General features: G+C 44.2%; 2 protein-coding genes across 2 annotated transcripts in view; one reads left to right on the plus strand and one right to left on the minus strand.

Moving 5' to 3' along the window:
* The window catches only part of ST8SIA1 (ST8 alpha-N-acetyl-neuraminide alpha-2,8-sialyltransferase 1), a 308,933-nt gene that overhangs the window by 15,117 nt on the left and 265,987 nt on the right, over positions 1–27,829 (minus strand). The window lies entirely within an intron of this gene.
* Positions 5,387–26,885, plus strand: PEX26 (peroxisomal biogenesis factor 26). The gene is given in 7 exon segments (XM_051784664.1): positions 5,387–5,441; positions 21,393–21,481; positions 21,484–21,827; positions 22,500–22,640; positions 23,023–23,336; positions 24,036–24,182; positions 24,616–26,885. Coding segments are annotated over 7 exon segments (1,194 nt in total). The 3' UTR covers positions 24,720–26,885.

Genomic DNA, 27,829 nt, shown 5'->3' on the forward strand with positions numbered 1-27,829 from the left:
TAATACAGTGTCCCCTCTTGAAAAGTGTATATAGCAAAATAAGGCCTGCTTTTTTATGTATTCTGTTTCTAGGAGAAATTATTGAAAGTTCATAAGAGCTAGGTGTTGCTCCCAGGAGTATAGCAAGGGAGGGAAGTTACAGAAGAAAATTTAAGAAAGTTTTTGGTATCTCTACGATATCAAAGCTATTTTCACAGTAAAAATAGCCAGGGAACCTTAAATTCTATTCTGACAACCTTCCAAGGCTCAGGACTTGCCAGGTGCATGACTGCTCCTGTGGGAATTTGTAATCTCTTTAAAAACCAAGAACAGCAAATTCTACTGGAAGCATACTGTCCCAGAGCAGAGTCCCCACATCTGGAATTAGCAAGATAAAACACAGCAACTGGATTTTCCAACAAGAAGATGATCACCAAACTACAGCACTGGAAGGGATACTGAGAGGTCATCTAACTCCATCCCTGCGAAAGCATCTCTGCCCCATCTGTTTTACCCCTTAAAGACCTCCCCAATGCTGCAGACACCACAGTCTATCCAGGCAAGATGGTCTTTTCTCACAATTCACTCTTTTTGCCTTTAGAAAAAGTTTTCCCTAATGATTAACCTGGATCTTTTCTACCATAATTTACATCTACTTCTCATCCTACCCAACAGAAACAAAATGTTTGTTCCTCTTACTCCTGAAACAGCCTTTTAGATACATGAAGATTTCTCTTGTCACTCCTTACTACATTCCCCAGACCTAAAACTCCATTTCTTCTTGCCTGTCCGCCTGGTTTAGATTGTGAGACTGTTGATTTCTGGTGTTCCCCTTTGGTGGCTCTCACTGTAGTCCATGTCTTTCCTGAATTTCTCTGTGCAGGAACAGCATGCAGCATGTTCCCAGTTGAGGCCTTACCAGTATGATGCAGAATGGAAGGAGAACTTGGTGTGTTCTGCCAACGTCCCTCCTGTTTATACATCTTATACATTTACAGCGCCAAAGGATTTTATTTTTTTTTTTTTTTTTTACTTTCTACATCAGTATTTGTAAAAGTCAAGGCCACAACATGAAACCAAAGCACCACTGAAGCACCTCCACTGACAGGAACTCTCATCTCCTGTATGCAAATGTTTCTGTTAAAAGTCACTGTATTTAAACTACCACCTGTTGGAAGCAGTTTAATCAGGGATCTCCTTGATGAGTTATAGTCTTGTTTTCTCATGCTTACATTTACTTGGACAGCTAGAGCCATTTTTTTAATGCAAAAGTAATCTCTATACAAATCAGCAGCTGAGCACTTCCAAAAGATGAACTGTTTCCAGAGGAAACTGAAGGACTAGTCTAGTCTAGAGAGGTCTTAAAATCTGCTGTCTTCTGCAACTGTTAGCAGGAAGAATTGCCCAGTTCTGGAGGAAACATAGCACTGACTTCCTAAGAAATAACACAGGTATTCTACCTGTGTTTGAAATGCAAGGCAGAAGTCACCAACCACCCGACATGCTCCTGTTGCAAGTGATTATTCACTGCATAGGCATTTGAATAGCTATAATATTTATGAAATGATGCTATCCAACCCCCTTCCACCACCCTGAACACACATGCAAACACTAATCCAGACTGATGTTGTGTGCTGGGGTGGGAGCTGAGTTCCAAATAAATTGCTGCTGACGTTTTGTTACAAGAAAACAAATACAAGTTTGTAATTCACTTGAAATAAAGCTACCAATTGGCTCACTAAGAAAAAGTAGAAACTTCTCTAGATAAAAACTTCTGCAGTTAAACAGGGAAATAAAAAGATGGCCCATCAGAGACAGTAAATTTTGATCATGTAGAAAAATGTTTCTAACCCTCCACACTGAGAAAATAAGCTTTCAAACAGGAACCAATAAGGAAAGTTTGTACATGCAAATCTGCTGAGTGTTCAGGATAGACTTTAGTACTTGAAAACTAAATTCTAGGCACTGGGTCTGTGCACAAACACCGTAGACAATTTCACTGTTCTCAGATTTTTCCAAGCAGTAAAATCCAAAATAGCAGCTGAGTTTGCTGCTATGACTCAGGACTGTGGGCATATGAGAAGCTGATGAGAAACACACAACTTTCACTTCACTATACCGTAAAGTTTTAAGTAGAAGTAACCCAGAACAAAGGCTACACAAGGGCAGAAAACTCCCTCCCAAAACTGTACATTATGCTAAGGGCTGGGAAGAGTAGCCCAGCTGAGTTTCACTTCATGCTTCCTTTAGGAAGCACAGCTCGAGTGTGTGAAGAGGAGCAAGATCAGTCAAAGCAGTAAAACAACTGCTTGCCAATGAAGAAAACACAGATATTCAAGAAGACAATACCCAGATGAAGTACCACTAGATTGTTGCCATACTATGCAATTAATACATTAACCAAAAAATCAGAAGTACAGCATTTCCTTGTACTAACCAAAATGAATGGATTTAAACACACCATGGTGAAACGTAAGGAAAAGTCCTGCAAGGTCATCATTGAGACACTTTATTGGTTCTTCATCTAATTTGGGCCATAAAATTCCACACAAGAACTGCCTGTGAAGTTGAGACTGGTTTACTCCATGTAGCATGCATTAAGGTCTAAAAGGCATGTTTACTATGTGGAGTTTGGATTAATGGACAGCCTGAGCTGTTTCCTATACTTGTTTTTAAAGCAACAACTTTTTACTCCTTTAACCAAGTGCATAGAGCAGCTCCCTTGTGGTATTGTCTAGAAATAACTGACAGCCCCAAATCTCAAACAGATATGGGACAAACTCTTAACCATGGTTAGGTTCTCTTTAGCAAAAGGCTCTGTTGTCCTGGCTGAGAACCTTATTGCTTTACTAGTACTACTGGAATTGTCCTTTGACAAGCTATAAAAAAGACTCTACCTATGTTCCATTCAAATTCATCACTGTTTAGAGAAGTATTAATAAAAAGGGAAAAGTAAATCACTGAAGTCACTTTATTGATCCCGAGAACATGAAACTACTATAAATAAAACATGTCGATGTTGTTTTACGGATAGGTCAAAGTCCTGCTAAGGGTGTGTTTGTCATTCTAATTTATGTGCAGCTTCATCAACAAAGTATTTGCTATTGCAGTATTGTATTTATTCATCTCCTGTTTTCCTCCCCCACTGCCAGAACATCTGCTAAACGTTTCTGAATCTAAGCTTGTTGGGATAGGGCCCATTACTTCTACATATTTATGAACTGTGTGGTACACTGGCACTCATTCAGCACAGGCTGCTTCCCAAGGCTCATGCGCGAATGACATCAACCGGTGTGGGTTTATGTGCAGGAGATCCACATGTGCAGGGGTCACAGAGGGGGCTGGAAATCCAGCTACATCCAGAAGTATTTAAGCTCCACTGCTGCTGAGGGACAGAGCTATCTACTAATATATGAATGATGCAGGAATGCAGAAGAGGAAGAACAGGTATTTACAGTGTCCCCAGGAATTGTAATGAAGAGTAATGGGCTAAAACTGAATGAAAAGAAGTTGTATCTGACTCCAGAAACATCCAGAAATATCACCAAAATATTTTTCAGTTTGGTCAAACAGTACAACAAAACAAAAGCTACTATGCTCGTGTTAATTACAACAGGCGGGACAAAGCAGAACACAGGACTGGTTCTGGGGATGGAAAAATTAACAAATAATTAATTTCTGATTTCTGGGGGTTTTTTTCTGTAGTAGCCCAGCCTCTCATGCCAACACTCACACAGGCACAGCTTTATACTATTTACACACTGAGGGGAGTGTGTTTGGTCGTTATTGTGCAGGGCACTCACACACGTGACTCCCATTACACGAACAGAAGCCGTGTTCATAAACTGCCCTTCTGTGCCTGGGCTGAGTGGACCTGTCCCTGTTTGCCTTCCCAGCTGGTTTGCAAACAGTGCCTTTCCAAAGTCGAGGTTGTAAGATTTTCAAACCTCGTGAGAGAGAACGCACCCCCGTCTCCTCTCAACTGTGAGAGCTCTGAGGATCATTTGTCTGCCTAAAGCCACGCCAGCAAAAGCACAAGCACAATCGCAGCCTAATAGTCTTAATGAGATTACAGCCAGAGATGCCCCAGTGCTGCCGTCTGGCCAAGGAACAGAACAAGCACCAAATTCATCTGGAGGAAAAAAAAAATCTCCTTGGCTTTCATGTGACCAGGCTGTAGGTTGATCAAGATTTCAGATCTATGGCGTACAAGATACCTTTCATTTCTTTTTTCCTCATATTTCCTTATTATTTTTTTTTGTAATGCATTATTTTTTCACAAAGCAGCATATTCTTTTCACAGATCTCTAGGTTTCACTAACATTTTTCAGGACAGAATTAAAAACTGATGATCATACTGCTCTGTAACATGATTACATTTATAGATGCCTATTGTTAGCCATGCTTGATTGATCTCACCCGTAGCTACTGTCTATGTGCTTGACTATGACATCCATGTGGTACAGTGGAGCACAGTTGATATTTGCCAATATAATAATTCCTTCTAGCAGCAGTTTATCTGGTGCATCTGTTTGTCTCACTGGAATGAAGTTGCTTGTAACTCTATCCTACATAGGGCAATCTCTCTGCACCTGTTCAAGCATTTGATTTACTCACTGCTTAAATTCTTAATCTCAGCAAAACCAAATAAGTTAGCTTGTATAACAAAGGCTGGAATGGTGAATGAAATGAAAAGCTGATCTAGTACTGTATTAGCTGGCCAGAGCACAAAACCTGGTATTAAGGTACAGATTGTGCAGTGCTCACTGCAAACTGCAGATCCTGCCCTGCAGATCTCATCGAGCTTGCTATGAGAAACCTGCTGCTGACGGGTGAGGCTGCAGCTCCTGCAGGAATTCACGCCTAGGACAAAAAGCCAGCAGTGCATTCATGGATTTTGCGTGAAGCCTAGAGCCAGCACAAAAGAAAATCTCTCTCCTTAGACACAAGAACCCCCAGAATTTGATAGTTAATTACAAACAATAAATAACATTTGCAGCAGGAGGTACGAGAGGCCAGCTGGGTCAGTACTCACAGAGCGAGGCTGCGTAAGTGACCTTCTTCCCACATGAGTCAACTCCTCCCCGACAGGTGCTCATAGTTCTCCCGCCTCTGCAAGGGCTGCCATCTAAATTAGAGCCCCCTCACCACTCCTCGTGCCCTGCTCCCACACGGGTTTCTCCTTGGAGAGCTCGTACCAACAATCTTCTCTTTCTCTAGGCTTGCCAGGTAAAGCCAAAATTTAAAAGAAATGGGATCTCAGATGCAAATCGCCTTCTGTAAGTCTTTCCCGGAGCATCTCGCAGGGTCTCGAGGAGGCTGTGCGATGATGGGCCTGGCTGCCAATTCGTCACTGTTGCCACAGTAACGGAGCAGTGGTCCCCCGTGGCTCGCTAAGGGAGCGGCAATGGGAGCACCGAGTGTGTGTATTGCCTCCTCCTTTGAGGATTCCTCTGACCTGGGTAATCCACAGATTTCTTAAAAAAAAAGGCTGTTTTATACAGCAGGTATTCCCCTCACACCCCACATACACCCCACAGCCCCCCCCCCTCCCGTTACTCCGCTCACGGAGCTCTACAGCATCTTTAAACCTTGTTTGCATAGTGTAGGAAAGCTGGCATAGCCCCGGGAGAGCTGCTGGCTTCCTCTGGGAAATACCATGTCTTGTGAAAAGAGGAGAAAAGAGACCTTGTTCTGGTAAACATGTGAACACGAGCACACGCTCAGCAGTGTTTGAAGAAGTGCTAGGACAGAGCGATATAATCTTGTCTCTGTGAGCAGGTGAATGAGCAGTTGAGACAGCAAAAGGGTATTTTTCTGCCAAGTGTTTCTCTGCCAACACAACCAAGCACAAGTGTGTCTGTGAGGCCCTATTACAGCTACAGGGAAGCTCAGGGCCGGCAGAATTCCTTTGTTCCTGTCCCCTCAACTGAAAAGTCTTGGCGTTATCCTTCCTGAGCCTTAATATTGCTGTTTTCTACTTATTTTTGTTATAACATTGACATAAACAGTATCAGTAATGGTAGGCAGGACAGTCCACAGCAGCAGAGACCTACAGAGCCTGGGCTGCAGTCAGAGAAGCAACCAGGACTGCAGAAGCAGGCGTTATTTTGCTGGACAATGAACAATTCAGCCTTGTTTTGCAAAGCAACTCCTTGGATAGTTAAATAATACCACTTGTTTATGAGACAGACTATTTATCTCATCTTCTTTAGAAAATGTTGCTAATGCTTCTTTGTTGCTTTCCTTATTATTCTCTCTTAAAGCCAAGTGCTTCTTTTAAGGTAATGGATTTCCTCTCTCAGGATGCCAGTAACAAACACAGCACTGTGTGCATGTAGGTGGTGTGGACAAAAACAAACACACAAGTAAAACCCACACATCTGCTTTCTTAACTAAATTTCCTGCCCTCACTTTCAACTCAGTTCATTTGAGTGCTTTGTGACAGTGGCTCATCCCAACTTGTTAGGTAAGGACAAAATCCAAACATCATGACAAGGGGTTAAGTACCTTTTGCCCCATATAATCTGAATCAGCAGAGATGGGACTAGTGCAGAACAGCAGTATCAACCAGAAGGGTTAAAAAGACTTGAACTAGATTTAAAAAACTGTGAGTGGGCTAAAAAGAATCTCAAGCTTTAAAAGCAATAACAATTCTAATCTTTTTACTTGTCTTTGCCTTCAGACTGAGTTTTCTAGCTTTTCTCCAACACACTACGAGGATTAGAAATTAATTTGGTTTAGAAAAAAACTTCCATTTCTCCTTCATTTACAGGATTCTGAAACGTGGGACTTGGAGAACATCACCAAATACAATGATGACCATGACAATGCCACTAGGCTTGGCAGAGCAGAAGATCTCTGCAAAGTAGGAAAATCCATCTAGGCCCAGCCCCAGGAAGTCTGGAGCCTTCACATTAAAGATGCTGGATTTAACAGCACCACCCACACACCCACAGACACACCCACACACACCCTCCCTCCTTGCATGGTGGCTTAGTGTAGTGGCTTGTTCAAAATTAGTTATGAGTACACCCAGAGTTATAAGCATCCGGTTCCACACAGATGTGAGCTTACTAAACCAAATGAAAGCATATTATAAAAGTTCCAGTTATCACAGGCATTTAGTGGCTGCTTCTCCAATAATCTTAAATGAGAATGCAGTAAGATCAGAAACCGAGCTGCACACTTAATCTTACACAGGGAAAATGTTGGTTGGTACATATAATTAAATATATCTGTTTTGCTGACACTCCCTCCCCCGCCCCATCCCTCAGATATTTTTACGCTTGGCTTAGTGGAAAAGACTTGGTGCCTCTGGGCGTGATTGCATGAAGCCATTCAAAATGAAGCTGTCCCCTGAAGAAGACAATCCTGAGAAGGAGTAGTGCTGGGCTAGCAGAGGGTATGAAAGCAGCAGAGGAATGAAGGGGAGAGGAGGTGGCTGGGCTCGGCCTGCGGTACTGAGAAGCCTTTTCCATTTGCAGCATTATCTTCCCCCAGCCAGAGCTATTTAATGGGATCACAAGCGCTGCTGTGCCATTACTTACAGAAGAGGGTATAAAAATGACAGCAGCTAATAAGCACCAATTTCTCATCAGCCGCCTCATCAGGCTAATTTCACAAACAGAACATTTCAGAGGCTAACAGGCTGGAAATGACATTCCGTCTGCTGGATGCAGATCAGCACAGAGAGACTACATCCCTGTGCCTGGACACTTCAGTCCCAGCCACAAACAAAAGGAGGGCTACCCTAAATGTAGGTCCACAGGAGGACACAGACTTCATAAAATGAGCTGGAATGCTAAAGACACAGCACAGTCATTCTTCCTAATGATTAGGAGGCAACAGGAGTGGAAACATTGAATGTTCCTTTGTCCATAAATGTCCAGGCCACATTCCTGGTTCTGTACTTCCCTCACAGAAAGGAAGGCTTTGTCTGGAGCTCCTGACTGAGGACAGCAAGAAAGCCTTAAAAAAAACCCAACAAAAACTAACCCAAACTTAGTGGACCAGGGTGAAAAACACCTCTAACTGAGGCCTTGGTTCAGAGGAGGCGTTCACACTTCCAAGGGAAGAGGCTGGCTGATGTGAAGGGCAGAAACTGGACAGAGATGTGTGTGGTCTGAGAGCAGGATAAAGACAGGGAGTGTGTGTTTATGTGTGTAGGAAGGGAGCAAACTGTTGGTAGTGGGAGTGCAGTCCATGCACATGAATTATAGATGTCAAAGCTGAAAAAGAGCTTGTTGCCCTGTTCACTTTTCCTGCTTGTAGCCGCTGAAGATTTGAAAACATGAATCTTCCACTCATTGCACCAAAGGAACTAATGCAGTATATCTGCTCTAGTATAATCAATCACTAATTAGATAATTCTGACCCCCAAAAAAAGTGATGATTGGTTCTTTCGAACACTGAGGTTCATTTTGCTCTGAGTATCACTATCCAGGTTTTTTTAAACATACAGTTAAATTTTTTCACTCTGATCTGTAGTTAGGCTTGTTAGGAAGCGTCTGTACTGTCTTTCTATTTTTAAAATATGGGCCCACATTTGATCAGGTTTTGCTTGAAATTCTCTGGTGCACTGCTGGTAAAATTAACTCACAACTAGTTTTCAAGGCTATTGTAATGTTGTCACCACACTAGAATATATTCTGTGCTAAGTGATTTGGATATGCTAGGCTTTTTTCACAGTATTTCCACACCTGATTTGCATGGAGATCCTTGCTCCTACTTGTCTATACTCCTATTAACTGCTGCTATGGTCATGCATGTTATTGATGGGTTTCTGGAAAGCTCAGCAACTCAGCAATTTTATAACAGCATTATAAATAATTCAATCAACTGTTCTTCCCCACATCTACTTCTCATTTATTAATGGACTTTCTTTCTAGGCAGTATTTTCTCATCTCTCATCACCATCCAATATATATATATATACTTGGGGGAGGAATGTAATTAGTTTTGCAGTCCTTCTGCCAAAACTTCCACTGACTTCAGTCAGAGATTTGCCTGAAGAATGCCTGATTATAGCCTGTAGGAGTTGGTCCTATTTCTGTACAGCAGGAACAGGCTGAAGTGAGTGCACACAGGTGGGCAACAGAGTCCCACGGGTGTTTGAACCCACAGGCATTTTATGAGAAGCATGAAGACGTGGGTTTGTGTGTACAAGAAGGTGAAGGACATGGGGAGAACCAGGCAAAGTGAACGAGGAGTCTGTTATACAAGAGCAGAGGAAACTGAAGATTTTACATGATTAATTCATGTTAAACTCTGTTTAGTTGTTTGGAGGTTTCTTTTGTTTTGTTTTCAAATAACAGAAGAGTGGATTTTCTATTTCTCCCCTTTTCTGTCATCAGACAGCTGTGCAAATATTTTAGCATGTGATTGTAGAAGCACAACACTGAAAACTCCTGAATTGTGCCAAGAGAAAAGTACAGGAAAACAAAAGGCAAACGCCTGGGGTAGATCGAGCTGCCAGGATCTTCTGTCCCCAGGGGAACCAGACAGAGGAAAAGGGAGAGAAAAGAGGAGAACTCTGATAGCTTTCACTGCTTACAGTGACAGTATCCCAGGTCAGAAGGAAACACAGACTTTTGTAATCTTTTTGAAGGAGGTTAGTAAAGGTATCAGAGCAATTAGCAGTCATAGAATCAGGTCTTTCTTGAAGGTTGTTGGCTTTATCTGCAGCACCAACTGTTTATATTGTACCTGCCCTAAGATACTGAGTTCTCAGGTTGCAGGTAAATTGAAAACCCAACTTAAACAGTGCAATAAGTCAGTCTTTGAATCTAGGAAATCAGACCTACATGTCTGTGGTTATACTGGCCTGGCATGAAACAGGTCTGTTTCCAGCAGCTTTAGGGGCTCATCAGCAAAGCAGTGATTCGGGCCAGCTGACTGAAAACGCATCTCTTCACAAGTTCCCTCAGGAGTTTCTGCAACACAAGTGTGGGCAGTGGGTGATAACACAAACCTAAATATGCCACAGCCAGGAATAAAGCTGCACTGATTCTTTGCCAAAGAATCCTATTTTGTTACTGTAGGGGGATGAATTAATCCATAAAAAAAAATTAGCTATCGCTTCCAACATTCTCAGTGGCTTTTATCACACTCATTCAGTGATTCCTGTACATCAAATGACAACAAATCTTCATCCTTCCCTCCTGCTTAAGTTAAAACAACAGATCATGCTGTAATAGTACCCCATCTCCCAGCCCATCCTACTGGTGAGAAGTCAAAGGATCAAGATTTCCCCCTGAAGCTGGTCATCATTCACACTCTGAAACACAGAGCTGGGGATATTTCTCCTTTTTTTAGGCCCATAAAACTGCCAAGGTTACTCAAACAAACAAGAAACTCTTGGCTGTACTGCATGTAATCTCCCATCCCATGGAATTAAGCAGGTGGTTATTAAAACTGTAATAACACCCACACTGTGAGCACATTTAAACCCTAAAGGAAGAAATTCTTCCTTCCATCAAAGACAGCAAAATCATTTAATGATTTCAGGAAGCCTTCATACTCCAAACTTCCTCTAACCATTTTCATTCCACTTTCATTTAATTACCTGAATGATTAATTAAGGTTTAGCAGCTAATATTTTCACAGCACTTTGAGTAAGTAAAGCACTGTATAAATCCTTGGTATCAATTGTTTATTAGGCTACTATTTATGTCCCTGTTGTTGCCCTCTGGGCTCTTCCCATTCCTTTTCAAATTCACTTTTATAGGCAGTGGCCAGTGCTACCATGGCTATTATTTCTAGCCCAAGTTATGCAGTTAGCACCACCATCTTTCTGGGTCTGTTTTGAGAATATGTACCTCTTGTGGCACTGTCACACGTGATTTCATGGAACCCGAGTCAAGACCTTGCACTCTGTTATCCATGTAACAGCATTTTTACCTCGACACCAGGCCCACACTCAAGCCCTGTGGCACCTCAACCCTGCCTGTGTCTGCACACTGGTGAGGACAGAGGTGAGGACAGAGGCTCCCCTCCCTCAGCATGACAGCAGAAACTGAGGGTGGGTAAAGCTCCTCCCTACAGGAGACCAGTTTTCCAGCCAAGTCCTGGAAATACCTGCAATTCTGTCTTTCCTTCAGGAAACCTAACCAGGGCTCTCCTGAGGCCACAGCAGCTGAGCACAGATTACAGCAGAGTCATGGTAAACTCCAAGGACACAGTGGAGGCTTGTCTGTGACAGAAACCCCAACCCACCTCCCAGCTTCTCCACAGTCTTGTATGACTCTGAGCAGGCCAGTTACACGTAGGTGTACAAGTGATGAATTTGGGTGTCTCAAGTTGCAGTATTTTGAGAGACCAGAAGACATGACTTTAAAAACCAGGACATACCCCTGCAATTGAAACCAGCGGGCTCTGTAGTTATTGTCTCTGCAGATCCTGTGAGGTTGATTTACAAAATACTGGTTTGCTTTGTTTTTCTTTAACTGTCAGCCGTAGACATTCTGCTTTATAATTGAGCATCAAGTCAAGTTCTTTCCTCCTTACTCATAAGTAACATTCAACAGGCCACAACAGGCTGCAGGGATGCCAAAAATATAACCGTTTGGAACTTGGTAAACAATTTTGTTGATACTGCTGAAAAACGGAGCAGAATCATTTTCTCGTGGCTCATTGTCTCTTCAGAGGTAATGACAGCCCATGTCTTTGAGTCACTGAACTCATCAGCCCCAACTGTGAGTGCCAATGGGGCAGGCTGAGCTGGTGAATCTCATGATCCTTCACTCATGTTCCACTTTACTTTAACTCCTTCTGGAGTCTCTGAAACAAAAGACTCTCTCATGCTCAAAGACAATGAAGCAGGAATGGACAAGTTCAGAAATAAAGTCCCTGCACTGTTCCTTTTTTTTTTTCTTGCCTAAGCAGAAAAGTCCATGCAGAGAAGGGAAAGAAGAGGAAAGCACCCTGATCATTTTGTCCTCATAATCCCCTTTCCTTCTGTATCCCCACATTGTACACAGCTATGGGCATGGGTTTGGGGGGACTGTGAAGCCCTGCTTTCTTCTAAGCTTTCTTGTCCTGGTCCTTATTAACTCTGGAAGAGGACTGCTAACAGCACCAGTTGCCAGCCAGGCCATGCAAAGCACCTGTTGCAAGGTCTCCAGGTAAGTCCCACAGCACAACTGCTGGTCACAGTCCCCAGTTCTGAGAAATGATGGAATTTGCATTTAAGTCAGTACTGGAGGAGAAAAGAGCCAAAGAACAAAATGGAGGAAGAAAAACAAAGGGAAACAAATGGACAGTGCAGAAAAGAAACATACAGAAAACAAACCAGAGCCACTTTACACGGTGTAACTCCTCTGTAGCTGGCATCTCTAAATCCCAGGAGAGCTAGGTCAAGCACAAAAAAGGCAGCAAGCTTATCCTGAATCTGCATGCACATACAGACATGGAGATGTCATACAGGCAGTCCAGAGAGTGAGAATGAAGGGGTTGAAGTCTATGTGCTACTGGGTGTATGTGCATGTCCCATTGTATGCAGTACCAACAGCTCTGAGAGTAGAAAATCGCAAGTCAGGCCTTGCATTATAACACAGTAGACTTAAAAACCTTAAGATTTTGAGCTTTAAATAAATAAATAAATAAATAATATTTAAAAACAAATAAAATCTGAAAAAAACACCCAAAAACCAGGACAGTGAGCCCTTTTTTACTAAATTCACAAAAGTGACAGAAATAGGTGAGGATGAACAGACGTAGTTGCTGAAGTTTGTACCCATTGGTACCTGTGCTGGAGAACGTACACAAACCTACCAGTGTGTTCTCTGCTGCTGCACAGGCAGCTTTGCCCAGAAACTGCCCTGACTGATGGCTCTCTCTGACTGATGCAAACAGCAAAGGACAAACTTGGAACAAACTGCAGCAAAAGGCTGGTGAGCTGCTGCCTGAGTGACCAATACAGAATTGTAAGGAACAGCCTGGTGGAGAAGACTGGGCAAAAGAAACGAGGAGTACATAGTTTATACTTTGGCTATATTTTGACAATATATATTGACTTTTTCCCACCAAATCGAGAAGAAAAACAATACATGGATCTTGCTTCTCTTTGGCTACAGTCACTCTGCGAGAGCAGGGGGATTGGTTTCAGTGGCTCATTACCCCACACTCCGGCTGTTTCAGGGAGATCAATGTATCATTTAATAGGGAGAGGCTTTTCAGCTCTGCGCGATCTTATCTGCTGATGGCTACCATGATATTTATAGACATATCCATCAGCATAACAGCAGGAAGCAATTCTCTAGGGGTCAAATTGGGTGGATTCCCCCTATTTAAAGTCCATTATGGATGCAGCTTTCTGTATAGGATTAACCACTTAACTCACTGAATCCCGAACATCATCAGCTATTGTTCACAAGAACTGATGATCTCCATGGCTTAGTTGTGGGATGGTTGACTTGTTTTCAGCCTCAATTATCTTTTCAAATAATAAGGTCCTTTGTTAACCTCTGACTTGCTGAGCAATGTGTAGGCAGCCTATTAAGTACTTCATAGTCCTCTTTTAACCCCATGATTCAAGCAGCTCTGGAGATTTAGTTCCGTGATTGTCCTATTTCTGACCAGTCTGAATCTTCAACTGTCACATGAATAGCAAGACCGGAGAACCAGCTTTGATCACAGCAAGCTTAGGAAAATAAACCACAGTGGCTTGGAAGATCAGGGCAGAAACTACATGCTTATTATACAAAGCGTTTTAATGCTTTCAGCCTAACTTTTGGTAATGATTTACAGAGTATGCTTCCCTGCTAAGACTATTTAGAGAGTCAGCTCCTTTGGGGATTTAGCATGCAGTGATTCTATCTCCTAAAATTATCCTACTATCTTTCCAGTATTTAATTTCTTCTTGTGAACACACCTTTTGGAATGAGACAGTCTTGCAAGGGGAGCTCAGAATAGACATACTGTTCCAGCAGCTCACAATGGATTGGGAATGTTAACTGCTGCTTAATTTGATACAGAAAGAGGGATGCAGAGGCCTGGCGTGGACAAGAGTTCTTGAATACAAATCTGAGCTATTTAAGGTTTTGTTTCCAGTCTCCAGAGCTATCATCACTCCGTGCATCCACTCTCCCTTTCAAATTCACCATGACCTCCTCGTGCCCTTATTTCACTTAACCTTGCTGTGTTTACAGTGACCTCCACCCTCATGACTTGGTTGTATTCCAGCCAACCTCTCATCTTCCCCTGTCTACCACCCTCCTAGTGCTTACTCACTAATACATTTCATGAGAAACATAAGGGCAGCTGTTGTCTATCCCTGAATGCAAAAATTAAGTTCCCAATCTCTGGCAGAACCCACCCCATTTTCCATTCCTGGTCAGAGTTCATACATGAATCTCATTTCCATTACTTTTGCTCTTGAGTAATTTTATTTTGCTAGTGCATAGTGCAGTCCACTCTTGCTCCTTTTTTTTACACTTGTCCATTTCTTTTCATTCAGATATATCAGAACACTCCATAAATACAACTGAAATTACAAAACTAATAAGCCTTGTGTCAGGTAGTAAAGATAATGACAATTATCTTCTCCGTTTTATGAAAAGAGAAGCTGATGTTCAGAGATAAAAAAATATATCTATAGAAAAAAAATCTCTTACATCCAAGATCACTTGGGATAATTTTAATTCTTGAAATGTCCATATCCAGGAAACTTAATTTTCAGCTAAATCAAGACACTTGTGCAAGTCTATTAATTAGTATAATGACTACATTATATAGTTCTTAATCATCTTAGAAACACCTGGAGCAGCTTAAGAAGTCCTTTTCAGGCTCCCCTCACCAGTGGCCTTAGACCTTAAAGACCCTGACCAGCCTCACTGGGAACACTCATCCTGTACCTCTTGCCCAGTGATCCTGGAGGGGGGAGGCTCCATTTAAGTCCCATCCTGAGCACCCAGGCCTGAGCTACCTCACAGGTGTGCAAACCTGCACCCTTGTCTCCATCCCGGGGTGGATGTTTGAATCCTGTGACCTGCTGCTCCTGACTCGACTGCAGGCACGGACCCTGAACTTAATTCCTCACCTCACCTTGCCTGGCACGGCTGGTGAAACCTGTTAGCAGCACCTGGCACTGCCCACCCTGCTGGGGTCCCCTGGGTGCGACCGCGCCCCAGCCAGGGAGGGCACTGCTTGTCCTGGGCTCACTCACCCTTGGCCTATGACTTGTCCCCTGCTGTCTCTGGTCCCCAACACCCTCATCCCCACCGTCAGGTCATTCATACTGGAAATGCTGGGAAAGATCTCATGAACATTGCGGGGCAAAGCCAGGAAGCCACCTCTGTGCAAACCCTTCTCAGTGGTGGTTTAAAAGCAGCCGCTCCCTTCACAGTGCAGGGGCTGCCAAGCACCAACAAACACCAGCAGCGGTGTTACTGCTCTCCAGAGGAGCCAATGTTGATCCAGGGTGAGAGTAAGTTACTGTGGGAATGCAGTGCTGAATTCCCCTGGCTACCTCTACTGAAGGATGATGGCGGTGGGAGACAGGAGAGTTACAGCCTAAAGTTCACTCCCATAAACGAAAAATATTTTAAATACAACTTGGTCATCTATGGTAGAGTTCCAAAATATATTCATTACAGTTTATTAGCTTTTTTTGTGACGTTGCAAGCAAGTTCTTTCAGGCTGTCTACACTGAGTCATTTTTTGGAAATAAATTTTCTGGATCTAAATCTACAAGAGAAATTACTTCACATTTGGTAATACAGACTGGGGTTTCAACTTCCTCCATGAACAGGCATCTGGAACAGAAATGTGTCTAGAAAATTTTGGCCTGGCTGTTGAGTCTGCCTGGGCTCAGGCTGCTCTCAAAGCTGAAAACCTCACTGAGAGACAAGGGTTAGATTCCTCCTGGGCTGCCCTTCCCCCAGTGCCAAGAAGTAAACACGTATGTCTAAGGCTATATAAACTAATTAGATACCTAATCCTACCTTTGTCTGCATCTGGTATTGCCAAGAAAGATGAGAAGGAGAAGCAAGTATGGGAGGTACAGAGGGAAAAAGAACATCAGCTCATCAGGGAAATGAGGGCCAATACACGGCTTGACACATTAATCTTACACATACTGTAAGGATATATCTCAAACCAGTAAGACCCTAAAATAGCACACAGATCTTCAAAAGGAGAGGAGAAATTCTCCCGAAAGAAAGGTGCTGCACATTCGTTGACTACACGAAAAAGTTCACGTGCAAATTAATAATAATTATAAAAAGCACAATAGCCTGTTAATTACTGTATCAAGTTCATGAGCAAAACAACAAGTGGGGGAGTCCTGCCCCACCACACTCCACCTGCCACAGGGGCACGTGGGGGACGCTCACCATGAAACATAAGACACAGAGGTTGCATCAGCAAACAACCCCACCCCAGTGGATCTTCTATGGAGGCTCAAGTGCTGCCACACAACTCTGCAGCACTGCTGGCTTTCCTAAAACTACCTCTCATCACAACTTCTGTGAGCCTCACAAGACCTGGCCAGATAAAAGCTAGGACCAGCAGCCTGAGATGCAAAGGAGTTTGTTAACTTCTGCAAGACATCCTGCGACTTCCAATTCAAGATGTGGAAGACAGAAGAAGCATCCCCTGTTTGTAGAGATAATTAACACAGACCACAGTAAATGTGCATTCAAAATGGGGGACAGATGATTGACAGACACTGGGAAAAGAAGTACTGAGATGTTAGGAAGTGCAAAACAAGAAAAAACGTTTTCTCCAATTGCCTCGTTTGCCCTGTGGTACAAACACTTCCAGGATTCGCACTATCAAGCCCTTCTCCTGACCATGAGAGCACAAGGTTTGCTTTTTAAAAATAGGAAAGCTGGAGACTAATAGGTGACAGTTGATTTTGGCAAGTTGGCCCTGAGAGGAGGTATTAACTGTTAGAAGGGTTGTGACTCTAAAGCAGTGAGCAAAGAGATGCTGTGCTAGGCAAACAGGGTGTAACTGACCTCCAGTGATGACAGGCTTTAGTATTTTCTCACAGATAATAGCTAGCTGCAGAAAAGAAGATGCCTTAGGCCTTTAACCAAATTGGTCACCTTACAGCTATGAAATGCCCCACCCAGCACTAATTATGACTATTATAACAGTAACAATGAAATCAAAAGTAACTGCTGCTATTCTTTGAGGGCTGCCTTGCCAAGGCTGGTATTTTATTTGATTATGGAGCAAAGAAAGAGACTTAATCAACTTAAAATTGCCCTTTGTTTCAGAAAGATTTTGTCATTATCTGAGTAAAACTCAAGTTTCTACAAGTCATGGATACAACTCTGTGATTCCAGTTTCCCAGTTTCCAGTATTTACACCTTATACAGTGTTTGTGATGAAGGTTAAAACAGATTTGCTCATACTTTTATGGTATGTGATCCCTCCCCAGTTGGACTGTGGCTGTGACTACCCCTGCAGTTGTCTTTTCTGCCTGGCACTGTCGTCACCTGTTGTTTATATGGGTTTGTGTATGGCCAAAATAAGAGACTGCTGCTTTTAAAGACAGCAACTAGGAACATCAGCAGGTGGGCTCAAAATCAGGTGATTTGCCTCTTACTAGTTCTATTTTTGAAACAAAAAAAAATAGGTTTGATGCTGTGCCATCGTGCTCGGTAAGATAAGAAAGCGGAGCATCACCATCTGTTCAAGGCATAGCCTCAAAGCCTTCACCTTCACCCAACCCAGGGCTCCGAGGACCGCCTGCCAGGAGCTAGGGAAGTCCTGAATCTGGGCTAATTGAAGGGATCTGCAGCCAGCTAGCTTAATATTTAATAGGGATTTACTGCTGATGGAAATTACAAACAAATTGCAGATTCCAGCACGTCATGGTCTCGCCAGACCCAAACAAAAGCACGTGGTGGTAAGGACACAGTGCTGCATGCTGGGACCTGAGGTTTCCAGGGACCTCATTGCTTTATTAAAGTGTTGCTAAAAAGCTACAGTGTACTACAAAGCTCCACATCTTTCCTAGAAACTATCCTTTCCTATGTTGTGTTTATAATGCCTTTTAAAATTTCCAGCTCTTCTGTTTGTTTTTATATGGGTGTAGGAGGGTTTCTTTCTCTTCAAATCAAATCTTAGGGCCTCACCATTTCTAGCTCAAAGTCTCCCTAATGCAGCTAATCTCCTATTAACAGCCTACTGACACAGAAGAGACCACAGAAAAAGACTGATTGCCAGCCCTCTGGCCCTGTGACCGTGTGCCAGTCAGATCTGGATTAATAGTTGAGGCGATTTACCTCAAGAGGCCTTGTTACAGGTGCTTGTAACTCTAAACTCTTCTCGAACTGCCTGGCAGGAGAGGGAGGAGGGGAACCAGCAAATCCACAGATGATGCAGACACAAACAAGGCCCCTCTGAAACTCACTTTTCTTTTTCTATACAAAATCAGGATGGCCACAGGAAAAAACCTCCTTGATTTCAGATAAAAGATGATGAGCTGGGGCATTGACATCCCACCCAGGACACAAAATCCACTGTGATACTCCCTCACACTACCTGTCACTGACAGTAAGTTTGCTTGACTTCAGCTTTTCTGGTTACTAGAAATTGTTATCCACGAGCACAGGCACACACGCTGCTTTCCTCCAGTTTTCCTGTGGTAGTATAGATTGCCCTGCTGTGTAGGCCGATTCAAGTACAAGAGGGACTCTTTCAGCTTTAAAAACAGTTCAAGCTGCTCGCATTTAAGGAAAGATGGAAAAACAGCATCATTCTTATTTGGTGATGAGTATCCATGTGACAGTTTGGTTCACCAGCCCAAACAGTCTCAGGCTCCTCTCCAGGGCTGGACTGCACCTCCTACATCTGCAGCACTCTGCTGTGCCAACTCTGCTGCTCCATGACCCTACATAGTAGGAGGAGGGTGCTGGGACGATGGATCAGGCTGACCAGCTGCTCTTGACGTCACCCAGAAGAGTGTCCACACACTGCATCTGAGCTGCACAAGGAAGAAGTCTGACTGCCAGGGAGAGAAAGAGGCAGGAGCTGACACTGCCTGTGACCAGACCAAGGCTTCGCGTGTGCCTGAGAATGGAGCTCAAGCATCTCTCATCTCCGCTGAGATGATTATATTTCAGAACGATTTCATTTTGCTTGTTAACAAATTGCTAGTAAAATAGGTAATTGTTCCTGGCCTGAAGTTAAACAATCCTGTTACTGAGGTACTGTTATTTGCAGGTCAGAGAGCTGCAAGAGCTTTGGCCTTCAAGGAACCACACTGTCCCCTCTAGGAAAAGGGGTGAAGTACAAAAACATTCTACCATACCTTGCAGAGAAATTAATTTAACCTAAAATTATTGTTATTATAGGGCTGCTTGTCCACCTCGGCTTCTTAAACAACCACACACTGCAACTCATACAGAGCTGCTCTTCAGAGCAACTCCTACCTCTCCCTGACCCTTCCTGGCCTCTAAAATAACTGCATCAGTGTTGCAACTCGCTATCTTTCCATAGGTCTTTATTAATAAAGGAGCATCTGCAGGGAAACAGGATCTGACTCACTCGGCAGCACAGCTGCTCTTGCTGCTCACTCTCCCACCTGAAACAACAGTCCCGTTCCAAAAGTCGCCTCCATGACTACAGCACCTAAATCCAACATCACCAGAGCAATGCAGTGCTGCCCTTCTAAGGGACAGAACAGTCTTGGCTGGTCCCCATGAAAGAAACTCTTGAACGGTAGCTTTGCATATCTCAAACTTACCTTGGTTTTGTGCTGTCTCACTCCTTTTCTGAGTCTCAGTGAGGAGCATCCAGCCAGTGTGAGTCTTTTTCAAAATTGATTCCTTATCCATATTTGGGAATTTGTACTGGGCACTAGCTGGTACGAGGGACGTTCTTCCCACAGTGCACTTTGGGACTTGTAGTTCCCAAAAAGGAATGTTGTTTTCCAAACTGCAAACGCTAAGCAATAGAAACAGAAGTCTTGAAACGCCTTTACCTCTGCCTTTGCTTAGCTGCTGGGCCCTTCCTTTCGCAGTTTCTGTGCTGTGGTTTCACCTTAACCAGCCCGAATCCTTCAGGAACCTCTTCCACAGTTAATGGCAGTGTGCAAACCCTTTGGATCCACCACTGTGTAAAAGCTGCTCCTGCAAAGTGCTCCTGCTGCTGCCGTGAGGGGCAGGTACATGGCCCTGCCTCACAGAAATAGCTACTTAGAAAAAGAGTTGAGATCAAGTTTTTAATCATATTCTCCACACTTTCTTCCCTGTTGCCAACACTGAAATGGCATAGAAACTCCCCTTTCAAGGATGTGTTTCACTCTTTAATATGTTTTGCGTTATCTTGTTTGATTTTTTTAATTAAATAATGATAGTAGAGGGACAGGATTACAAGATAAATCAATCCAGTCTCTCCTGCAGAGATTAATTTTTGAAGAGCGTTTTGAGCTGACTGCCATAATTACCTTGTTACCAAGACACCCTGTTGTTTTTAAATAACAAGTGAAGAAGAATGTGAATCGCTACCTTGCCGGGCGCTGATGGAGACACTGTTATTTTGCCCGAACTCCATTAACAGCGTAATGTGCTTAAAACTGCGGACGCGAGATGCCCGAGAAGTCCCCGGAGGAAGAGGCGGCCAGGAGCGGAGGGCATCCATCACCCGCCCCGGCGGTGCTGCTGGAGCTGTGGGGAGCGCTTTCCCTTTAGCACCGCGCCAAACTCCTTCTCCCGGTGCCTGGCCAGGAGGAGGAAAGCCGCAGCCAGCTCGGCTGGGACACACTCGGGGCTGGGCTGACGCCCGGCGGCCGCGGGGAGAACAGCGGCGGCGGGACCCGCCGGCTCGGCCTTTTCCCTCGGCAGCCACACGAGGGAGGAACTGGAGGAGAGGCGTTTTTTCGGCAGGGACAGGCACCGACCCCGGCCCCGGCACAGCCGCGCTCCAGTTGCGGCCGGAGCCTCTCGGAGCGCCCCCCGAGACCCCGCTTTCCACCGCTGACCCCCGCAGAGCGACAGAATCACGGAATGGATCGGGCTGGAAGGCACCACAGCGGGTCATCTGGTCCCACCTCCCTGCTCAAGCAGGGTCATCCCACAGCACAGGGCACAGGATTGTGTCCAGACGGTTCTCAAGCATCTCCAGTGAGGAGACTCCACAACCTCTGGGCAGCCTGTTCGATCACCTGCTCAGTAAAGAAGTCCTTCCTGCTGTTAAGGTGGAACTTCCTGTGCATCAGGTTCTGCCCGTCGCCTCGTATCCTATTGCTTGGCACCACCGAGCAGAGCCTGGCTCCATCTTCCTGGCACCCCACCTTTAGAGATTTATACATATATATGTGTGTGTATATATATATATATATAAAATTCCTCTCTCAGCCTCCTCTTCTCAAGGCTGAACAGGCCCAGCTCCCTCAGCCTTTCCTCGTAAAGAGAGACTCTCCAGCCCCCCAGCCATCCCCGTTGCCCTCCCCGCAGCCGCCGGTCCCGGCCGCAGTGACTACACGTCCCGCCGGCCCGCGGGGCCGGGAGAAGATGCCCGGCGGGGCGGCCCTTCCGCTGCCGGAGGGAGGCGGCGGGGCCGGGGTTCCCTCTCGTTGTTCCGGTGGCAGCCCGAGCGGAGCGGAGCCGGGCCCCGGCGGGGGCGGTGGCGGCGCTGGAGCCGGAGCCGGAGCCGGAGCCGGAGCCGGAGCCGTGCGGGTGCGGGGAGGGCCGTTCCCGCAGCCCTCCCGCCATGCGGGGCGAGCCGCCCGCCTGGAGCCCCGCGCCGGCACAGGCACAGGCGGCCGCGCTGCTGGAGGAGGCGGCGGATCTGCTGGTGCTGCACCGGGACTTCGCCGCCGCCGTGGAGAGGTGTGAGGCGGGCTGCGAGAGCCTGGGAGCCGGCCCCGGGCCCGGGCACGGCCCCGAGAGGTGCGACTGCGGGTGCCGGGCGTGCGGAGGGGACGGGGTGGCGCTGGGAAGCGGCCTGGCTGGCCGTGCCTGCCCTCCTTGGGCGTTTCATTTCTTTTTTTCCTAATAGTGGGCTTTGGGGGGTTATTTTTTTTTAATAAAAAATAATAACTTCTAAAAATAAAGTTTATCTTCCCCCCTCCCACACCCCACCCCCCCGGGCATTAGGAGCCTCTTAGATTCGGATATAAATGTTGTATGTATGAATGGCAGTAGCACCGACGGTCCTTGCTGTGGCTCTGCACAGCTTTTTTTCTTAATTATCCAAATTAAGGGAGGATGGGCTCGTCGCTAAGAAAGCAAGTTACTATCCATGTAAAACTTGACCTGGCTTTGGCTGCTATTTGATAATGGCCTGTCAGTATTAACACGCTTCATGGGAATGGATCTGTGCGTGTTTGAGGGAAGCGAGGTGTGCCCAGGAGCCTCCCCTCTGTTCTCCCAGAGATACAGGCTCAGTGGATCTTCTCGAGGTCGAATTTTCCTTTTTATGGGGGGCAAGGACTAGAAAAGGTGGGGGAGCAGCTGCCAGAGAACTGTGGAGTCCCTGGGCTGGGCTGCAGCTCACTGGAAGGGATGCAAGGGGAAATGTGGTTGTAAGAAGCACTTATTTAAGTGTCTCTTCATTACCAGTTCTGCAGAAGTGAAATGCTCCCTTTGTGTTGTGGGGATTCAGGCACTGGCTGAGATGAACCGGTGGAGGGAAGTTCTGTCTTGGGTCCTACAGTATTACCATGTCCCTGAACATCTGCCTCCAAAAGTTCTGGAGCTGTGGTGAGTTTCTGTCTGCTGCTGTCAGATATACACAGGGCTTGCTTTAGGTTTAACAGCAGGCCAGGCTTGAGTATTACGTGATATCCCCACTTTGCGTGGTGTAAGTGAGGATGAAGGTGAGATCTGGGACAAGTCTGTTCTTGACCTGTGAGTGCTAGAGCATGCCTGCAAGGTTGCTTCATGGTGGTACAAAAGGGGTGATGCTGAGAGAGTAACATCAGTGGCTGTGTTGTCACTGTTGTGTGTTGCAGAAATCTCTCTGTGCTTCAGGTGTAGACCCTGATTCCTATCCTTATGATAGCTGCTTGTGGGCAGTAACTGTCAGCCATCTCAGCTTTTACGAAGAGTTAGTACTTCCTAATATTTTTTCCCTGTATTCCAGTATCCTGTTGTACAGCAAAGTGGGAGAGCCCCAGGTGATGCTGGAGGTTGGCAGCAGCTGGCTGAGAGACCAAACCAACAAGAGCCTCTCCGAGTACGGTTCCCTGCTGGAGCTCTATCTGCTGCAAGTGCTGCTGCCGCTCGGCCGGTTTGAGGGCGCAGAAGAGCTTGTCCGTGGTTGTGACGTGCTGGACAGCGAGCAGCAGCTGGCATTCCTTGGCACCATTGGCGAGAGCCGGTGTCAGTGGACTCAGCAGGAAGAGATGCGCTCGGTGGCTGAAGAGCAGCACGACGCAGCCACAGAAAGTGTTTTGGGTAGGCTTTGCCTCTCTTGTTTGCGCTTCTTTTTTATAGTTTTATTTCAAATTGGTCCCTTGGTAGCAAAGGGTAGCGAGCATTAACTATGCATTAAGAACATTGGCATGACACACCAGCTGTGAGGAAGTCCCGTTGTGTATCACAGTAGGAAATAAAAGACTGTCCCTTTGCTGGCAATTGCAAAGTGTATTTAGTCTCTGCTAACGTCAGGAGATGAGAAGTATTGTTCAGGTACAAAAGCACTTCAGAATAAATGTGGGTTTTTTTTTTAAGGTAAAAAGGAAAGCTAAAACTACCTAGCAGTCCTTTAAGGGTAGATTTTGTTGGTTCTGTGTGCTCTTTGCTTCATTTCCATTTGCAGTTGAGTCCATGGAACAATGTATGTCTAGCATTTAAAGTACTGCTTCTTCTCCACAACTATAAATCACTTGGCATTATCTTCCAGGAGAGAGGCTGGCACTGCTGTGGTACAAGATCATATCATACTAAAGTAGATGCTTAAAAAAAAAGTTATAATGAATTGTATTACAAAATGGTACTGTCTCTCTGTCCCCTATTATAAAAAAAACCCAAACAACCCAACCCAGCCCTCATGCAATCAGACTTCTAGTATCTTAGTTTCTTATTATCTATATCTATGTGAATACTATTTAAACTTTACTTTGCCCTAACAGCCTTTCTGTTCTTGTTTTACAGGAGCTCTGTCCCAAAAGCTCTTGACCATGTTAACATTGCTACGTAGAGCACTGAGGTCCATGTCAAGCCACTTCTATTTACTTCCTTACAAGAAGATGCTCTTGGCTACTTTTCTGCTGTACCTGGTGGTGGTGAGGTTAGACCCAGGTACAGGATTAAGATATCCAATTTTAAAAATTCCATTATGATTATGGAGAAGAAAGGAGTTGATTTTAATAGATTTGGTCTGTGTAAATGTCTCATCTTAGGGAGACACAAAAACTGGGTGACAAGGAACTTAGTGTCAGGCTTGTTTCTAATGTTTCCAGTTGCAGTCCGTGTAGAAAGATGAAGCTCTACAAACACCACTCTGAAAACAGTTATTCCATCCTCAGCTCTTTTGATCAGACAAGGTATAGACTGTGAGAGGCAAGCAGAGCTATTCTAGACTCAGCCTGAACAGAGGGAAGTAAGAGAACTAGGTTTTGATTAATTCTAGTTGGGATTAGTTTTCTCTTAATATGTTCTTAATATGTTTAGTGTATCTTAGTTTTTACCTTCTGTAATGAAAGGCTCTTTTGCTTTTTGTTCTGCTTTGCAGCTTCTCCCACATCACTGCCATTCATTTATAAACTGGTCCAGCTCTTCCGACAGGCTTGGGCAGCTGTACTTTCTCCAATCCATAGGCCTCCAATTCGAGACTAAGTGTCTTCCATCACTAGAAGTGTCAGCTTGTCTTGAGGATGTTACCAGGCTCTTCGAGAACTGCTGAAATCTGAGATGACCAACTGTGGACTCCTGGGTGGTGATACCTTAATTTCTTCAGACAGGGAATTTGAAACCACAAGTATTCCTGGCATTTTTCTTGGCCCTGTCAAACCCAGGGTAAAGCCACTCCTTCCATTATCTACAGCTGAATAAGAATCCTCCTTTTCAAACCCTTTGTTTTGGATGCATCTCTTAAGTGAGGTTTGTGTAGCCAGTTATGAACTATGGAAGACGGTTTCATCCTTGTGAATGCTGAGCAGTTCTCTGAACAAGTGAAATAATCTTCCTGGAGGCATGACTGTAAAAGGCAATGGAGTACCAGTGATTAGGGGAATATTCTGTTTTGCCTGAAGACATTTGAAAAGCCCAGTTACTGCAACATGGGATTTAGGACAAGCATGTGAAAGAAAAATACTGGAGAAAGTCAAGCCTATTGCATTTTGAAGGCCATGTTTTCTCTTGTGACTGATGCCTCTTTACATAGGCACACTGGATTTTAGTCATATTTAAGCCAGAAAGCCATGGTGGTGGGACACAAAGACTGTTAGCATGTGCTGGTATCTACTCTTCTTAAATGCAAATTACAGCACTTTGTGCTTGCCTGATGCATAGTCATTCTTAGAAGCACGTGGTGGTGGTAAGGAAATAGATTTATTTTTTTAAACTGTATTCTGTGTTATTGTCTAGTTGAACAACTGAAGTTGTTGCATTGTTTTACTCTTTCCCTACCTCTTGCTTTGTTTATGTAGACATACAGAAAATCTCTGTATGTCTAGAATTGCCCCCCCAGTATCCAAAGTTAGGTGGGAGCCATTTAACAATGCTCTGTCATTCAGAACAAAAGTTTATTTTTATAGAAAGAGGTACTTCTCTGAGATCCCAAGATCTTCCCTAGATCAGTGGCAAGAAAATCAGTCCACCTGCAGATCTGTCACCAGACCAACTCCATTTCTGACCACTTGGGGCAGACATTGGAGGTTTGGGGTAGAACTGTTTTCTCCTCCATCCGTCCATCCATCCATCATGGATTGACAAAAGGTGAATTCCAAGGAGAGAGCACTGACCTAATAAAATATTGCTTTCAGCCAATGTAGATTCCAGTGTGGTGTCTTACCACAGTAGTGCCCTTTGTCTCTAGCAATAACCATACTTCGAGGTGGTGGCTGTTCCTTTTTTATTTCACAGGGGTGGCCTGTTGGCACCTTCAAACTGTGTGTGACCTGTTGCTTTGCTGTCTGCCAGGAACTACACTTTGAAAACAGTTCCATCTTCACTGCTAAAAACAGTTGTCTGTTTAATCCTGTATTATCCCAATAAGTGAAGCGCTGCAGCGTTACTGTCAGACAAACTGGGCCAGGTCATTCAGGAATGCAGTAATGACCTTGCCAGGTTGTCTCAAGAGTAAAACCAAAACCAATCCCATATCCCACCCCAGAGTTTTTGTCTCTGCCAGGACTCTACACCAGGATAGAGTGCTTCACCATATAAAGAAATTATTTGTTATACACTCTGCACACATAGGGAAGAACTGCCTTTGATATTGCTAAATGGTTCCTGTAAGCCACCTCTAAGTGTAGTTACAGTTCTGCAAGCAACAGTTGATGGGAAACCAGGTAGAATAAAACACAGAAGCTCTGTCTGGAGTTGAGCTCTTTGAAGAAATGACCAGGATGTGTCTACTGGCCTCCTGCTTTGCAAGGCCTCACCTTAAGTCCTTTGTAAGCCAGTTGACAAAATAGCAAACTTCACTCTGAAGTCAGGCCAAATTCTCACCAAACTGGCTGTGTAGGTAAGGAAGACTTTTTGCTCTAGTCTTCTAGCATCAATCTTGGAAGTTGGGACCAGTGGTTTCAGCAAGCCATATGTAATGTTTAGTATGCTGTTAAATGTCATAGCCACTCCTTTACCAGGACTTTAACATTCAACTTTAAGTGTAGGTTGGTAACCCTCACTTTTTTTTGAGTACTACTGATTTAATGTTTGTGTTATATTTAATTCATCATCAGAGGGCAAGAAGGCAGAAATAAGCTATCAGGGATTTTTTGCAATTAATACTGAAACTGCAATATCTAGTTTTCATAATAAAGTGACTACTGATTTGCCTCTTTGTGGAGTTTCTTATTTGTGTTGTGATTGTATATGTAAAGTTCTGTGTTTAATGTATTGATACATAAAGTGTATCAATACACTACAAAGTGTATCAGAGTTTTCAAGTAACTTCCAGAAATGTTTCACTACGTGCCCTCATTGTACAGGCATATTTGAACTAAATACAGGAATTGTTCAGTGTGTGAATCTGATAAGATCTAATCAACTGATGATGTTGGTAGGGTACAAGTCTGCATTTTGGGATGGCCAAGAACAATACTACCAAGAATAAAGTACCTGGTATTCATCTTTATAAGATGGATATATATTTATATTAGAAATATAGTTCTGAACTTGCTGCATTATGGGAGAAAATTCTACAAGTACAGATCTAATTCTAAAATTTTTTAATTATGTAGATAAATTTTGCATATGACAATTTTTGCCAAAAAGGCGATAATTATTTTGCAACTGTATCCCAACATGTACTTAAATTTTTTTTATTTATAATTAATTTTGAAAATACAGACCACCTTTCTCTATTTCAGGGATAGTGCCTGAAAGCCAGTATTTTATCAACATAGCAGTGTTATGCAGGTATTGAGTTACCAGACTTGGGAATTTCAGAAATGCCTGTCGGTTCTCCCAGCAGGTGGCAACAGAATGTCAGAAAGCAGTTCCACAGGGAACATAGGGAAGCGTTTAGATCTCCGTTCACTTACTGGAGAAGGTTTTACAATGTGTGGGAACTGCAAAGACTTACACCCCCCAAGTTAGAAGAGGTTTTTGTGTGATCACCAAAGAACTCCTTAAGAGTGCACTGTTTTGTAAGATGGAACATTACTGTTCTAAAATAATCCACGATTCTGACACTATTGCTGAGTCAGTTAGGTAACTAATCTGTAGGGAGTGATGTACATCTGGTAGAGGAGAAAAAGGAGTTAACTGTCCTTCATTTG

Source organism: Manacus candei, unplaced genomic scaffold (assembly GCF_025592945.1).
Source record: "Manacus candei isolate 608988 ecotype Guabito, Panama unplaced genomic scaffold, ASM2559294v1 h1tg000018l, whole genome shotgun sequence".
Classification (NCBI taxonomy): domain Eukaryota; kingdom Metazoa; phylum Chordata; class Aves; order Passeriformes; family Pipridae; genus Manacus; species Manacus candei.